Source organism: Fringilla coelebs (genome assembly GCF_963513975.1).
Source record: "Fringilla coelebs genome assembly, chromosome: 4".
Taxonomy (NCBI): Eukaryota; Metazoa; Chordata; class Aves; order Passeriformes; family Fringillidae; genus Fringilla; species Fringilla coelebs.
This window is the reverse complement of record NC_140032.1, coordinates 26,480,097-26,497,283: the sequence shown is the minus strand read 5'-3', so window position 1 is coordinate 26,497,283 and position 17,187 is coordinate 26,480,097. Positions and strand designations below refer to the sequence as shown.

General features: G+C 40.3%; 1 protein-coding gene across 2 annotated transcripts; it reads left to right on the top strand.

The window, feature by feature from the left end:
* Positions 1-1,876: 1,876 nt before the first annotated feature.
* Positions 1,877-16,861, top strand: OCIAD2 (OCIA domain containing 2). Of its 2 annotated transcripts, none has more exons than XM_084204523.1 (8): positions 1,877-1,976; positions 5,186-5,320; positions 7,637-7,727; positions 8,539-8,592; positions 10,422-10,469; positions 11,484-11,589; positions 12,780-12,867; positions 15,261-16,861. In XM_084204523.1, exons 2-7 carry the CDS (start codon positions 5,261-5,263, stop codon positions 12,859-12,861), a joined length of 441 nt encoding a protein of 146 aa, XP_084060649.1. In that variant the 5' UTR covers positions 1,877-1,976; positions 5,186-5,260; the 3' UTR covers positions 12,862-12,867; positions 15,261-16,861. The 2 variants fall into 2 exon arrangements, with proteins under 2 accessions (XP_084060649.1, XP_084060650.1); XM_084204524.1 differs by having other exon boundaries at positions 15,240-16,861.
* The last annotated feature ends 326 nt before the right edge of the window (positions 16,862-17,187 follow it).

Here is a 17,187-nt window from a genome sequence, read left to right as displayed (position 1 = left end):
AAAAGGAAACTTAAACTGATTTTTAATAGGCACTTTTGCACAGAAATTTGCAAGAATACTGTTGCAAGAATTCAAAAAATCCTATCTCTATCACTATCAATCACTATCCCAGGCACACATATGGCCCATGAGAAAATTATAATTCCAGTGCTATTTAATTTTGTGTCCAGTTTAAGCTGGACCAATTAAGAAGTTTTTGGTTATTAAGTAGTCACTCCATATGGCATTCTCTAGTGTATTGCATTTTTCAGAATATCATGTAGCCAATACCTATTAAATAGTTTTAATGTATGTTTTCAAGAATACCTTTTAGATCCCAGTATTAGAAAGGTATTAGATACACTTTCAGGACTTGTTTTAGGACAACACTCTTGCCCAGCCTCCATGTGAAAAGCACATTTTGCAGCAGCAAAGTCTGATCCTCTGGTTTGGCAGGCAAGAGTGGGAGAATAGCCTGGTGAAAAGGGCTTCAAGGAGCCAAGACTCATGGAAACTGAAAGCTTTTTTTGGACTTAAGAAAAAATAACTACGATTTATGTTTCTTATGAAACTGAGATGCCAAGGTCATGCAAAAGGAGGAAGTTTAATGGTGATCTCACAGGCCATTCATTTCATGATAAGCACTGAAGTGTCATATCATCATTTAAGAGACTCTACTGAAAACTACTGACTTGCTGCAAAAAAAAAAAAAAGCAAAACAAAATAGAAACTGAGACCTTTTTTATTAAAATAAAATGCAGAATAAAACTCATGTTTATATTTTTTGTTTTAGAAAACTTACTCTTAAAGAAAGGCATTGCATTTCTCATTTCAGAGAAAGTAGAACCATTTTTTTCAATATTCCTAGAACAACCCCTCCCACACCCAGCTGCCATTTTCAGGATAACTTTGTCTTGCAAAATTATTTTTGCTTGATATAAGTGCCTTTCTTATTTGTTTAATTCTTGTTAATATTAAAATTTAATTATTTACCTAATTATTTACAAGCATTGTAGTGTTAAAATCAAAGTAGATAAGCAACACTTTTCATTCCAGAATGGTCAAAGTAGAATTTCTTGGTTTTTTTTTTTTAAAGAAGAAGATTTCATTTCCAGAAAAAATATTTTCAATTCATAGGACAGACCCCGTATGTGGTATGCTGGGCTTCTCACTACAAGAAAGACAAGAAGTTACTGGAGAGGGTTCAGTGAAGGCCACTGGACAAGGAGAGGAACATATCTCTTGAGGAGAGACTGCAGGAGCTGGGCCTGTTTAGTCTGCAGAGGAGGAAACTGGGAGGGGGTCTCATCAGTGCATATAAATATCGCAAAGGAGGGTGTCAGACCCCTTTTGGTGGCGCCCAGCGACCAGATGAGGAGCAGTGGCCATAAACTAAGCCAAGAAGTTCCAACAGCTCGAGGAAGATCTTTCCACTGAGAGTGGCAGAGCAGTGAACAGGCTGCCCAGGCACTTCATGGAGCCTCCCTTTCTCTCTATACATTCCAAACCCACCTGGACGAGTTCCTCTGTCACCTGCTCCAGGCTGCTCTCCTTGGCAGGGGGGCTTGGACCGGGTGACCTCCATAGGGCCCTTCCAACCCTAAAGATTCTGTGAGTCTGCTACCTTCATTAGCACATACCCTTGCTGAAAGAGCGTTCTGAATTTCAGTGGAGAAATCCGAGAAGGCGGAATTTTCTCGGCGGCCTCGCTGTTCTTCTACCGGAGCCGCACACCGGGAGGCGAGAGGTACCCGTGTGGCCCCCGAGGAGCGGGGCTCGAGGTGACCTGGGCGGGCTCTGCAGCCCGGCCGCCCCGCTGTCCCTGCGCCCGGCGGCCAGCAGGTGCCGCTGGAGCCCAGCGCGGCTCAGCCCGGCCGGCGGGCACTCCTGAGCTTCTGGGGCCAGCCAGGCCGGGCCTGGCCAGCCCGGGCCGGCCCAGCCCAGCCCAGCCCAGCCCGACCCGACCCGTTCCGTTTTCCTCCGGCGGCCCGAGGAAGGTAAGAGCGGTGGGGACCCTGAGTGTCAGACTCCTCCTCTCCGCGCCGAGCGGCTCCGCGGGGCCGGATTTCTCCGGCGTCACGGCGGGGGAAGGCGGGGGTCGGGGCGCGGCTGTCGGCGGCGGGCCCGGCGCAGGCGGCCGCTGTGGGCCTGTGCTGCCGCTGTGGGCCTGTGCTGCCGCAGGCCGACGGCGATGTCACCCGTCAGTTCGGGAAGCACACTGAGGTGCTTGAGCGTGTCCAGAGAAGGGCAGCGGAGCTGCTGAAGGGTCTGCGGTATATGTCCTGCTAGGAGCGGCTGAGGGGCGTTTATCCTGGAGAAAAGGATGCTCGGGGAGACCTTATTGTCCTCTGCAACCACCTGGAAGGAGGTTGTAGCCAGGGAACGATTAATCTCTTCTCCCGGACCACTAATGGCAGGACAAGAGGATGTAGCCTCAAGCTGTGCCACAGGAGGTTCAGGTTGAACATTAGGAAGAATTTCTTCACAATAAGAGTGATTAGATATTGGAATGGATGTGGCAGTGCCATGGTTCAGTTGACAAGGTGGTGTTTGGTCATAGGTTGGACTCGATAATCTTAGAGGCCTTTTCCAGCTTAGTTGGTTCTGTATTTCTAGGATAGAAATACTCTGTGCTGACTGAGCATGCACTGCCCTGGGTGTGGGCACTGAGCAGCTGCTGCAGGGCTGGGCATGCATGGGGCATTCCCCAGCCCTGTGCTCTCAGGTTGTTGACCTTTTCGTTTACTACCTGGTGCAGCTACTCTGTAGACTCACCTTTGTTTTAAACTCAGGCTCTTATTTCAAAGAGCCAGTTCAGATAGGTGTGAAACATCATGTTGAGGCTTGTAGTCTTCCTCACGATGGTCCTTGAAGTGCCTCTCTGAAATCTTTGATGAGTGGTGCCTGCCCTGGGCTGCACAGCCCACTGCATGGACCAGTTAATACAATCAATTTTGGCTCCCCCTTTGGTCCCCGAAATTCTAGCCCTAGAAATTATGGGGTCATTATTCCTATTCAGAAGGAAGCTTTTTTATTGAAAACATAGTGTATGAAGTTGACAACTCTCATATTTGAAAAACTTAGTTATCTTCTTGCATACTGCTTCTTTGTCATCTAATTAGAGGTATTCAGACTGTGAGATATTTTCAGGAGCCTAAAATTAGCGTTTTCTTCTGAAAATGAAGAAATTGTCCAGAACATTTATTGTAAAAGACAAATAAGTTTTTTGACTATTTGATCCTTGCAAACCACATTGATTTAATCTTGTATTATATAGTTATTTAGTTTAAGCAGAATAATATAACTGGGAAATTCTTCCCAGAATATGAACTTACTTGTTGCACTAAGAATTACGTGTAAGGTTGAGAAAACAGCAGTGAGTATTGGAGAAAATTACAAGAAATTAAATTTCTCCGGTAAGCTAGTGGAAATATAGTTATTTTTTGGGATAACAGTTGTCTTTCCAAGACACAGGGACTTGACATATTGGAACACTTTTACATTCCTCAGATAGGCGACAGCTTGTCTGCTAGGTATGAATATTAATAAGTCAGTTACATAATATTTTGATGACATCAACTCTGTCTCTTTGTTTCATTCTTGCCAGTATAGCTCTCAGCATTCATCCCATGTGGGAGATGTACCATGAGGCTGCTTAAAAGGCTAAATATTTTTGGGGTTCTTCATTATGTTGAAGCAGTAGCGTAGCTGAATGATATAATTCAGGAGAAACGTGTACTTAGGACAATATATGAGGCCCATGGCAAACTGCAAATAGCTGTAATCTTTATTTATACCCACTCTTTTCCCTTCATTTTATTTTACTCATTTTCCTCCTGTGACTCAGCTGTTTTATTATCATGAAAAAGATAAGCACTTTAAATCTGTTGCAGCATTTAGAAACTGTTTCCAGTGATTATTTTATGCAGCCGTCTGCACTAGTAGGTTTACTGAGTAGATAAGAATAAGAAAGCAGATAAGGAAAGAAATTTTATTCATTTTTGATTGACACAAACCTCTTTAAAGTTTTATGCGTCTTTCTTATATTTTATGTCATTTTTTTGCATTAAGTGACAAGGGACTGATGAAAATTAAATTGCTCTCAGATTGAGGAAGACTGTGTCGAGCTGTGAGCTTTCCTCATAGAATGTGGGTTTTCAAACTTGTGGTTTTTCAAAGACACAGTTATCATTGTTATTTTTGTGAGTGTCTAAGAATAAAGTTCAGATTGGTGTGAATTCAATGCTTTATTTAAGTTTTTTTACCAGGGGGATAGGAGGTTATGTTGCTTCTATTGCTTGAAAAAGCTTTGCTGTCTGAATATCTAGTGTATATGAAGCAGATGTTGCTTGAATTTTGTAGCTGTGTAACTGACCCCAAAGTAAGTGCAGGAAGTTGTTTATACAGTAATATTATGAATGCAAAAAACGATTTTGAAATGGTATGAAAATAAAAAAAAACCAGTAAATTGTTGCATATCTTTTCGATTTAACTCTGCCCTTTATAGGCACTTTAGCCTTGCTCAGTGCCACCATTCTCAGAAGGTACTTTTAGAAAAGGAGAAGTGCCCTCTATGTTAATAAAGTGCCAGAGCATGCAGCAAAGTGCTAGGTAAAAATCACAATTTAGATTCTTTGAAGTACTCTAGAAATAAATGAGTTTCCTTCTTGCTTTTCCCTGGCAGCATAGCTCTCAGCATGGAAGATTGCCAATCTAAAACTTTTTGGAATCTATTATTTTGTGTTATTTTTTAAAGGATGTTTTTAACTGAATTGGATTTTTGGAGACACAGGTGTGCTTTGTGATAGGCTTGCTTGGCGGGTCCCATGAAATCCAGGCTTCAGATGGTGGCAGTGAGGAAAGAAGTAGTGCACTAATTCTGGACAGCACACTAAAGAGGCTATTTCTTGCACCTGCAATGCATTAAAAAATTAGAAAGGTTTTCAATTCTCATATTTATTTTCATTTCTCTCTGATTGAGCATACTATACTAGGTCATGATTCAGTATTTAATTGTAGTTACCTGTTTAAGTTACACACAACTCTGTGTTGCTGATAAGTGATAAACTGCTGTAAATTGTGTATCAGGATGCTCTCTGCTGTAAAAAATGCACTCCTTTCAACCTGGTCATTTTTCTTTCTAGATGAACATTGGACTTGCAAATATCAATATGATATCTTGACTTTTTACCTTTGTACCTTGCAGAAGGAGAAGTAGCCAAGCATAAAACGCATAGCTGCTGCTGAACAAGAGCAGTAGCAGACTACAAGGAAAGAGACAATGTCTTCTGAAACAGGTCAACAGGGAAGTCAGACACCTCCAATTAAGCAGCCTGGATGGGTAAGCTGGGTTTCCTCCCTTTTATTTCGATGCTATTGCTAAAGAATAACAGATTTTGCCTCAGTTGCTCTTATTGAAGAGAGAAATAGGTGTCTGCTAGCTTAAGCATATAGATGAAGAGAGGAGAGGATGGTGTGTTATTTTTCCTGGTTCACTGTGCTCAGAGGGCTAGGAGTTGTGAATCTTAAGTCTCTGATTTATGCCCTGAGTTATGAGCTGGCATAGCCATGGTGTCTGAGTACAAGTCCAGTACAACCTGTCCCCATCAAGCTCTGCATGCACATGTTCAGAAGGGGAGAAGGGAACAGTACAGCACAAGAGTCTGGTCTACAGCTCTACAGAAGATGAACATTCTCCTCTGATGGAGACATTGAGGAATTTAAATGTGATATGACTTTTTGCTAACCAGTCACTACCAGAGGGCAGCAATACTGGGCTGATTTGCAAGGAAGAGGCACAAGTGACAGCAGGATGGCAGGGGCAGGGAGCACAAAAAGAGGAGGAAAGCAGATCCAATGATGTTTACTAGGGTCAGCCTGCTGTCAGTTCAGTGATTGCCAGGCAAGTCTGACGCTAAGCTGGGTGTTCAGGTGAGCAAGGTAGGGTAAGGATCTCCATGGTATACCTACAGCACAGTTAAGGCAAGGGCCTGAGCTTATATACAGCTCCTGAGCTGAAGGGCAGAGGCCCCGGACAAAGCTTCTTGCTGCTTTCTCTGAACTTTTCTGTTTTCTCAGCAGTCTAACTCGGTGTTACACAACTGTGCCATGGTAGAGCTGACTCTGAGCCCAAGCAGCTAAACAGCTGGTAGGGTGTGTATGGAGGCAGGAAGGTTGCAAAGCCTGTTGGTGCACTTGGGACTCTGACATGCATTTCCTTATCTTTCAGTCAGTCTGTTTGTATTTTACTGTATTTGTTATGAACTTGCTCTGAAACCAGTTTGAAGCAGTTCTCTATGATCTAGAGTGGAGCCAATTCTGTATTGTTTGCCCAGCTCCACCATTAACTTTTGTGGGAGCAGTGCTTGAAAAAGGGCTGAGATACTAATTCCTATAATGTGAAATGTGTGGCTATGGCCAATAAAAGCATTCCCTTATTATGGCTATAAAATCATGCATGAAAGGAGTCAGGCATAAAAGGAGATAGAATCCTGTAATAGATGAATGTGCTGTTTTTTCCAAGGCAGTGCTTCTTCTATGATGCCTAGTTTTTCTTTCAAGAATGATTATGTTTGAAGATGATGCATTTTTACAGAAAAATGTTAAAATTTCAATTAATTTTAACTTAATGACAACTCCTTTCCCTTGGCTTTTCTTGCTGAGCACAATGTCACGGTATGAAATTGGAATATCCTTTGGGTCAGCTGTCCCAGCTGTGTCCCCTACCAAATCCCCGGATGATTTGCTGGTGGGCAGCCTGAGAAACAGAAAAGGCCTTGACTCTGTGTAAGGTCTACTCAGCAGTAATTAAATATCCCTGTATTGTAAAGACTGGTTTGGTCATAAATCCACAACCTAGCACCATACTGGTTACTATGGAGAAAATAAACTCTTGTCCAGTCGAAACCAGTACACCCATTTATCTCAGATGGCTGATAGCACTTCAAATGCTATACTGAGTCTTTTCTTAAAGAAAGAAAAATAATCCTCATATGTTTACATCCCAATACCCTGAATGGAATGCAAGGGAGAATACTGTCACTTTTTCCTCACAATCACAATGGGTGGAAAAAGAGCTACCTTCAAGAAGTCTGTTGCTGGCCTGATTTGTACTAAGGTGAAGCCAGTATGATTGAGTTCAGTTAATGCCATGGATATATTTAAATTGCTCAGAGAGAAAGTTCTACTAGTGGGGAGTCTGGCAGAATTAATGTTGACCCTCTTCTAAATAATTGTAAAATCTGCTCTTATTGAACTTCAGTTGACTTCTGTACAGAGCAGAACTTGATTTTTGAAAACTGCCACTCTGCCTTTATTTCCTGTCATTTCTTTCTGGGAGACATAATGTAGCTCATGAGAATGAAATGACTAACAGATATGAAACAATATGCTTCTGGGGTAAGCAGCAGCTGAGCTATTTTAGGAAAGTAAAAACCAACAAGATGGGTTATTTATACTTAAAACCTATGGAGTTCTTTCTGTTTCTGTATTGGGGTATCACGATTTCATCACACTGCTTGCAACAGAGTAAGGAGTTTTGCTTGGAAGTTTTTGTATTTTATTTGTTTTTTAAATAATTTCTCTTCTTAAAATTGATTCATTTTTTTACTTCCCGTGAGATTAAATTCAGTAAACTAATCCATGTTTATGCTTTCAGCCAATGTTATTTTGTCCCCTGTCCCAAATTCAAGACAGAGAGGTTGCAAGGATCATTAAAGAATGCAAACAGGAAAGTTTCTGGTACAGAGGTGAGTGATCCAAAATCATTCTTACCACACTTACCACACAGAATGAGTTCTTGATGTATGTATGCAAAACTGTCTGCAAAATGCTTTTTTGTTGGAACACTGTTGTGGGTCAACTCTGTCATGTTAAGTTAAGCTTGGTATTCTTAAAGGTTTAATTGAATTATTTGCATAATTGTTGTAGGTAAAGGTGGTTGAACTGAGGTCTTGTTTAATCTGAACTTCAGCGGTTGTAGAGTTGGTTCTGTTCTTGAAGTCCATTATAACAACCACCTTAGGAATGTTTTACTTTGTTACAAACTTATCCTTGCCTTTGAATGAAAGGCAGGCATGGCTATGTCTTTGGTTTGTGAAATTCTTTGTATGTTAGGACAGCTAAAAAGATCAGTGCTTGGTGTTTTAGTTTCCTTTACTTCCACCCTCTCAGTTTGTATCTAAATTACATATTTCCTGAATGGAGAAGATTGAAAAGGATTTCGGCATTTTATTGGAGTTGTCATTACAAGTGTTGCAGTAGTTAGAGGAGATATTTAGATTGTGGAAACTATTATTTAATAAATATATATATATTGTGTTAGTTCCAGATGTTACAGCATGGCTGATGTCTGGCACTGTGTGAGGACATCGTGGCTTTGAAGAGAACATAATCTGAATGAGCTGATGTAATAGGTGATTAAGACAGTAGGCAAAGTTAATGTTTAGAAATAATGTGTTTAACATTAGAAACAAAAAACATTTAATGTATAAGAGAGTATTTACCAAATATTTAGCAAATTTTAGCTGATACCAGCTACTCTTCTTTTCATTTTCACAGCTCTTCCTTTATCTCTTGGGAGCATGCTTGTCACCCAGGGGCTAATCTCAAAAGGTAATGATAAAAAAATGCATCATTAAAGTGCTGTTTTTCAAGATCAATATTCTTCTTGCTCATTACCATCATTGCTATGGTGATTTGATTATGGTGATTTGCATTGCCACAGTCATTCTTTTGCAAAAGCATGAACTGAAAAGAAAATTTGCAAATCCAAAGACTGGTGGCTGGATTTTGTCGCTGTGATCACATGGAGTTGAGTAGAGCCTTCACTGGGGCAGCTCGTGGGGCAGAGCATTGAGAGCATTGAGGAGCAGGGCGTTCGAATCGGGTGCTGGAGCTCTAACTGTTGTTCTGTTTGAAAATGCTGGCAATGTTTTGACAGTCACCATGTATCAATATAACTACAGCTTTGGTGCAAAGGGACAAGGAGTACTGCCAAAGTGAGGAGAAAGAGAGCTTTCTGTAGAGAAAGCTCACGATCTGCAGGCTAACACAAAAGAAAATTGTGTTCTGTTTATGATGGATGAGCCTGGTTCTATGCATGGCGCCTTCAGTTTCCCTGCTGGGGGCCTTGACTATGTATAAGGTTGAGGTTGGTGTTTTGGGTAGAGTGTGAGGGGCATCCACCCTGAAGTCTGCTAAGCTATATCACAAGAGGCTGATGTGGGTTCCCTACTCCATCCTTGACCTTGTAGGGAGACAGGGAGGGAAGGAGTAAGAGTGTGGCAGAGAAGGATTACACATTGGAAAAAAGGTGAGCAGTGACAGGAAGGGCACCGTGGCTGTCTCTGGAGCTTACGTGCCAGCCTCTGGCACCAGGTATTCTTCTCAGTTTCTGTTCATTTTACTTGGCTGTTTCTGATCAGCTGTGAAATAACAAATGCTCTCAGTAAGTAATCATTACTGTGTGTCAACAGTTGGGGGGTGGGTGATTAGAAACAAACAACACTTTTGTTCCTCCCTCCCCTGAGAGACTCAATATAAAATTGCATAGATCACAGTGGGCAAAGGCCCTTGTGCTTAGCATAGGCTGAATACTCCTCTGTCTAAATACTTTCTTCTGATGGCTGCACACAGTACCCTGCCTCTAGAAGATGCTGGAGCTTCTAAGCCTCATTATTACTATCTGAATGCATGTAACAGTGCAAGCAGTGTTTACTTCCCTTCCCTTTGCCATGGTAATCTTGCTGTGTGGAGCCCTCCTCCACAGCATGGCATTCCTCTGCCAGACACATAGTTCTCAGAGGAATACTGGTTTCACCTCCTGAGATTACTGGGGGAATGAGGATTTTGGTGGAAAAGCTAAAGATAATTTTTTGCTTTTCTGGTTTAGCACACTGTGTTCTCCTCTTAAAGGCCAAAATGTGTGATCTTTCCTCTGCAGAGAGGAAGGCTAGATACCAGTGGTACAGTTTTAATTGATAGCCATGGAAAGCTACCAAAGAGCAGTTTCATCCTACTTATCACAGCATAAGGAGCTGGATCCTGTGTAAGAGATTTAATTTTGCTGTTTTATATGCAGGGCTGGTTTGTGCTAAAACCTAAGCCACCATCACTTCCTCTGCAGTGCTGCAGGTGTCACCAGTGGCAGACATGCTGCTTTCGTGTTGGTTTACACTCTGAGCTCCTGCCTGCACTGAATACTGCAAAGTCCAGATTCTCTTCCTTCTATAACTCTAGAACTGCCCCAAAACACATGCACTAAGAACTAGTGGTGGAATAGAAAGTATCCTGATGTACTGAAATCTGAATTAATGGACTTCATACCATCTTTACCTTAAGAAATGCAAAATCTGTAGGAAAATTAGTGCTGGTTTTGAGTGCTGCTGAGTTCCTCAAGTGAATAAGTGAATAAGCTTTCTGACTATTTTCTTTTATTGTAGGCATTTTCTCAGCAAGCCCAAGATTTGGTCCATTCCCCAAGATGGCAAGTAAGTTGTACCCAGTTCTAAAAGGAAAGAAACGGTTCTTTGCCTGTCATATGTCTTTACAGGCATATGCCATTAAATGCATCTCTCTGAATTTCTTTCCAAAATCTTATTTTTTGCATTTTATGTTACCCCAGCAGATTAGGAAATCAAATTTCTGATGTGTTTAAAAATAAATGTATGAAGCGAGGTTCTTCTAATGTTAATATTTTCAGTAGCAGCTTATATTTATGTAATGCAGTCTCTCAAATTTGTATAAACTCTAGTCTCCACTTCGGTTTATAAATTATGTCAGCTCATTGATCGGCTGTGCTTGGCAGATTGCACAATTTATGGTATCAAGAAGTCACAATACTATAATATATAAAATACTATGGTCCTTTTCACGTGTTTGTTTGATTGATCTCAATTGTCTAATTCAGAACCATGGATTGATTAAAAAAACAGATAGAAGCACAGTAACTGTACTGTACAGTGAGGTGGCTCGTACATGACAAGAAATTAAATAGATTCCCTCTCCAGCAGAAATCCAGCAGGAAATCAAGGACATTGAAGTAGTCTTTTATTCTGACTCTAGTGAGTGAAAGCCACAGTGCAAAAGTATGGCAAGCTGATGTTCCAGCTTCTTAGAAGGCCAGAGAAGTTGGTGTTAAAAGTGTGATCAATTAGTAAACCACAGTGTGCAATCAAAGGCAAGAACTATTAGTGCTGACATTGTGAGTTAATTTTATTTTCTATAATCTGGTCCTTTAAATATTATCTCCTTTTCCCGTACACAGGAATATTATATCCTTTTTCTGTATTAATTATTTTGGACCAGTTGTTCTCTCTCATGGTAGGTAACCACTTTTCAGTAGTTGTTGCATTCACCCCTGTAAACCCTGTATAATTTTACATGTGTTTGTGACTTGTTCTGAAAAGATGTGGTACAGAATTTGTTATATGATTAAAGTGGAGCCAATACCACACTCCTGATTTAAGCTGTTGTATTAACAATGTTTTGTTATCTGTCTGTAGTTGCTGGTGTCTTGGGCTTTGCCATTGGAAAGATGTCATACATGGGAAAATGCCAAAAAAAGTTTCAGAAAATGGGTATTGCACCATTTGGTCCACATCAAAAAAGGTCTGTGCTAATTTAAATTATTAAGCCTAGATCAAAATAGTCTAAAACACACTAAAAATTATATGCAGCAAAACTATGAATTTAAATTCTGTGTTTAGATTCTGAGGTACTCGTTATACTCTTGGACTGTATATCACATTATTAGAAACTACTACACATTCTTCAGAAAATGCAAATTAAACTCATTGTAATACCTGTTACTAGGATATCCATTATTTAAATGAAATTATTGTACTTTTAGGTGTGATGTGACAACAGTTACTCATTCTCTTTTCATCTAGTATCATACTGCTAAGATTGTCCGTGTTATCACTTCGATCCTTTGAGTCTTCTTTTGGAACATACCTCAGGCCAAATATGCTACAGATTTTTTTATAATGTTCTCATATTTTAACAACAGTGTCAATCTCAGCTCATATTCCAACCTCCCTCTCCTCTATGGCTTTGCCCAACTTCATGCTTTCATGCCAAACCACAAAGAGCACAAACTGAGGGGCTGCTTTTTCCACCTTGCACCTCTAACCATAGAATAGATCTCAGTGGTTGACTTCTGTCACCTGGTGCCTCCATGTTTTATTCATTGTTTTCTTAACTTCACATAAAACACTCCTTCATATCAAATCAGACTCTGACTTCCTTCCCAGCTCCTCCTTCAGCTGCCTGTTGTACTCTCCATTCTCAATATGGCTTCTTGTATAAACCTTTTGCTTACAGAATACATTTCCAAAAATCCTGTCTAAAAAAATCATTCTCCTTTGTCTGTCCACATCTTTCCCCCAGACCAGCATGAGCTTTTATGCCTATAAAAGTACCTGACTGATAATGGGAAGCTTCTTCATTGTTCATCTATTTCTCTACTCGTATTCTTCCCCCACATAACAAAGTATATACTTGGTATTATATGAAATGTTATACACCTTACTCCTAGCTTGGTTTGTGGCAAGAACTGTCCTTTGCTGCTTAGAAAATTCTGTTATATTACTAGAAGGAGTACTTAATACTAATTAATGGGTATTTATTGGCTGAGACATTTAGATGTCATATTTTGCAGTTTATATCCCATATTACAAAAATTGGGAAATCTAGGCAAGAGATTACTTCTTCAAGAACTTTTACCATCATGCTCTATGGTTGTATTAGAAGAAATCCAGCAAAATTCTTCAATGTTTTATTTGCTTTCAATATTGTAGGAAGTGTCATCATACTTGCAAAGAATGTAAAACAAAATCAGGATCGAATGAGAGAGAAGGTTCAAGTCCTTCAGCAACTTAGTGCCAGGTAGGCAACCTTGTAATTTTTTTTTAAAACCTCATGTTATTTTCCATGGTGAATGGTATTCTTTTTTTGAACAATATAGTGCAAATCACACATTTTAACAATGGATCAAAATCCAAGCATTACTCAAGGAAATATTCTATATTTGTAATTCCTGATTAATTTTGTTTCTTAATTTTTACCTTATGTACCTTTCATGCTAATTTTAAATTCTCCATCTCTGTGGAATTTTTTCTTTAGTTATAGCTGAGTATTGATGATTGACCTAAGTGGAATTCATTTGGATTGACTGCTTGTATTAAAACAAATACAACTCCTTTCAATTTCCAGCTTGTTTTACTTAAGAATCAAATAATTATATATTTTGTTGATATTTAGAAATGCATTGACATATTGAGAGCTAAAAGCAGACACAGCTGGGTGTGGGTTTTTTGCATTCAGTTCTACCATTTGGCTAGAGCCTTAGTGGGGTAACATAATAGTGGTGCAAGAGCAGTGGGCTGTGGTGGGGCAGGGGACATGGCTCATGTGGTGTTCTCACCCCAGAAAGGGGGAAGTTCCCTCTGTGGAAAAGGAGGGTTTACAGGGTAGAAGGTAGGCAAGTGTTTCAAAGGACTTGCGCTCTATGAAAAACAGGCCAGCAGCTGGGTTTTTTAAGAATGCTTTCGCACTGTCTGCTTGTGGTAAGCTGGCCTACATTTCCCACCGGCAGGAGAATGTGTGAAAGTGTTTGCAAATAGCTCGGCTGCCTGCAAGAGAGGAGAGCAGAGCAGAGAGCCTGTTTGAAACCCTGCCATGGGAGTTTATACAGCTAAGAACACAAGTCTGACACAGAAATTGTTGGATAGCATATATAATGTATGAATTCGGACAAGGATATTGGTAATGGTGCCTTTCTCACTCCTAAGCGCATGCCCACAGACAGTCTATAAGGAGGAATATCTTATCAGAACCTGTTTACTTGCCCAGATGAGAGATTTTGATGGACTTTTACTATGCAGCAATACATTGTGGCAGTGAGGACTGAAAAGAGTTTTCAGAGTCCTTCAAGAAGGCGTTAGAATAAAGTCCTGATTCTAATCAACTTTGCCACTGCTTCAGCACTTTATATCAAGTGCTGCAAGTGCTCAGCCACTAGCAGAAAATGCACCTTGGCTTAGGCTCACCTAATAGGGTTGTGCCAAAAGAAGCAGTGTTTCTCTTGTGCCAGCTGTAGAGATAACAAAGTGAGCTGGCCCTCCAGGCCACCTCACTGCTCTATTTTGGTATGAGGACAGGGGTAAAAAATCCCCCAAAACTTTCTGAAGGGCTTCTTGCTAGTGCCAGCATGAAGGAGGAAGTGAGCCAGACTTAGATAACTCTGAATGAATAACACTCTAACTCCATTAGCACCTATGAGCTTAATTAACTTCTTGCAATGCTGTGCTGATTAACTGCTTTGAAGATTTTGTCTTAAATAAATGCTTACGTAGGCTCACTTATTTCAAATAAGGACCCCAAAGCATATTATATTTGAGAATGGTCATTTACTAGCAATTACCTGTGTGGAGGAATCAAATATTTATGACGGGATTTACCTCTGCTGATGTCAGAGATGCAGCTTGCTGAACCTTCAATCCAAACTCATTTTATTTTTCAGCTTTCCTCTGTGAGCTGACAATATTTTTTCTGGTATGCGAGTACTAATTAGCTTTTAAATAAATTCCAAATTGTCTCAAATACAAAGGAGCCTTGCAGCTTTTAGAGGAGAAGAACACAGGATGCCACAGGCCCCTCTCCTTTTCTTCTTGTAATGGTCCTGAAAGTTCAGCTGTGGAACCTGTTCCCTGCTCCAGCTCACATGTTCATCAAAGACCTTGATTGCTGCACATTTTACCAGCAGCTAAGATCTTTTTCTTTGGTTTTTAAAAGGGCTTGAAAACTTAGTCAAAAAATTAGTTTGAAAACAAATGTAAGGTAAGTGTATTTTAATTGCTGTAAGGAAAAAGCCATTATATTTGGGCCAGTGTCATATTTTGAATTTGCCACAAATCAATTCTGATGGACAGGTTTTACAAACTTAGGAAAAGAAGTACTGTAAGCATTATGTTGTTTTCTGTGTTGTTAAACCTCTTCTATGTTTCAATAAAAATTCTTAATTTAGCATGCTGTGCTCTAAAAATGTGCAGAGCCCCTGCTGAGCACATCTTGCTACTATCCATGGAAAGCATATGGTGCAAGATCTGGCAGTACCTGGGAAGACAATTCAGATAAAATTGTATTCATGTTTAGGAGTCCAAAGGCAATGTCTTTTATCCTCAGAGGCTTTGGAATGTTCTCAGAGAAATCACCAAGAAGCTCCATTGAAAGCAAGGTGGCACTCACATAAATAACAGGTCATTTTATTCTGTTTACAGATGTGGTGAACACGATTAAAACCTTATGGACCATCTTCTTTCAAGGCACTTTCCTGTAGACTAGAAATAATAATTTTGTGATTCTATCTCTTAGATTTGATATAAATTGAAATAGTTGCATATTGTTACATAGTTCTGTTTGTACTAAATACCAGGGTTTTTAAATGCACTCTTTGAATTACACTCCTCTCTTTTCAGCACATAGTGAAATTTTCCTCTCTTCAGTGCAATCTAGCTCTTAGTGCTGAAAAATTACATTTGTCTATTGTATTTAGATGCTGGCAATGCTTTGTGTAACAAAGTGGTTTATGTTGGAATGTTTGTCTGCGTCAAACGGAAAGGGTGTGAGGGTGTTTAAATGGTTTGCACAGTGAAGCAGCTATCCAGTCTCTGAGCAGACCCTTTGGTTATGGAGTACTTTAAGAGTACCCAGTTCAGGGTTTTGTCAGACTGCAGCTACCGTGCTGAACCAACTTCCCATAAGCCAGTGTTACACAAAGGGCTGCTTTGCCAGGGATACCAAAATCATGAACAAGAACGCACGATATTTTGGAATAGTTTATGGTTGCATAAAATCTGAGGCCACCAGATGCTGAGAAAACCCCAAACCTAGATGGCATATGCTCTCTACAAACAGCAGGACACAGTCTTCCATGAAACATCTCAGCAAATCAAAAGGAGGCATTGCCCTAAACACAGTGATGGTTTTCATATGGAAATAAATGCAGCTACTGAAAAGTTTGGCCTTCGCTGTCAATTGATGAAGACTGTCTTCTGTGGGCTTTTTCTGTTTGCTTTTGTGCCTGTGGTTAGTGTTCCTCTTTTGAACTAGCTTCTGTGGGCATCTTTACCTCGGCATGAATCAATTATGCAAGCAAGATATATAGTGTGGAAAATGTAACTATAATGTAACTATTAATTGGTTAGTAAACACAAAAGACATTCTGGATTTGACAAAGTCATTAGACTGAATACTCAACTCCCTGATAAAGCACTTGGATAGCCCTTCCTAGCCAGGCAGCCATTAGGCAGAAGGGGAAGGGATTGACTGGCCTTTCTGTTATTTTCTTTAAGATTTTATACTTTTCTACTTGGTGTTTAGCCTCTTGAATTCTTGAGCTACTAAGAATCCCTGTCTCAACAGGGGCTTCAATTTGACGCTTCTTACTTTTCTACAGAATTTTTCCACAGCACTTTCAATGGGAGTCAGGGATACACAGCAGTGCTGTGTCACAGCTGCTGCTGTGTACAGGCAGGTGAGCCTTGGAGAGCCTTCCACAGGGCCTCCAGGGAGAGGGGCTTACACAACCACAGAGAAGGCAGCCTCCTTTGTGAAAATCATGTAATTGTCATGGGTGTGCTGTGATAGCCACCAAAACTTGAGTGGTGACATGTCTGAGCTACTTCCCCTTTATCTGTCATCTGCTGTCAAGATAACAGCCAGAAGCTGCACCAGGGTTATTCGTGCCTGGGTTATCTGAGGGAAGCCATTACATCCAGGTGACACCAAGGAGAGCAATGCGTGTGACAAGGACCTTGCATGTCAGACTCAGAGGTTGTTCTTGTGGTCAGTGTTACCTCTGGGGATTGCAGCTTAGCTACTGAGCTTTTTTTTAAATGTAATTTTGATTATTTTTTACTTTTGATTATTTTTCTGTAATAAATATACTGAGGTATAAAATTTCTTGTTTCGTTTTTTTTCTAACTTTGTTTCCATACTTTGCAAAAGGCTGAATAGCTAATTGTGTTGATCTAAGTTCATGAGCTACTGTGATACAGGTATGAAAAAAGGCAGTTTGTGAATAAGATGTATTAGCACTAAATTTATGCATATCAAAGGAAAAATGAGCACAGTTAATGGGCAAACTGTTCTTTCAAAGGTGGTTAAAAGCAGCTGTTTTGCAGTAATTATGTGCAGTTTAATGAG

Bases quoted from the DNA above. Each gene is read 5' to 3' on its own strand.
- OCIAD2 (XM_084204523.1), top strand. From the start codon at position 5,261: ATGTCTTCTGAAACAGGTCAACAGGGAAGTCAGACACCTCCAATTAAG. The intron at 8,593-10,421 runs GTAATGATAAAA...CTTTTATTGTAG, and splicing joins CCAGGGGCTAATCTCAAAAG to GCATTTTCTCAGCAAGCCCA. The intron at 10,470-11,483 runs GTAAGTTGTACC...ATCTGTCTGTAG, and splicing joins TCCATTCCCCAAGATGGCAA to TTGCTGGTGTCTTGGGCTTT.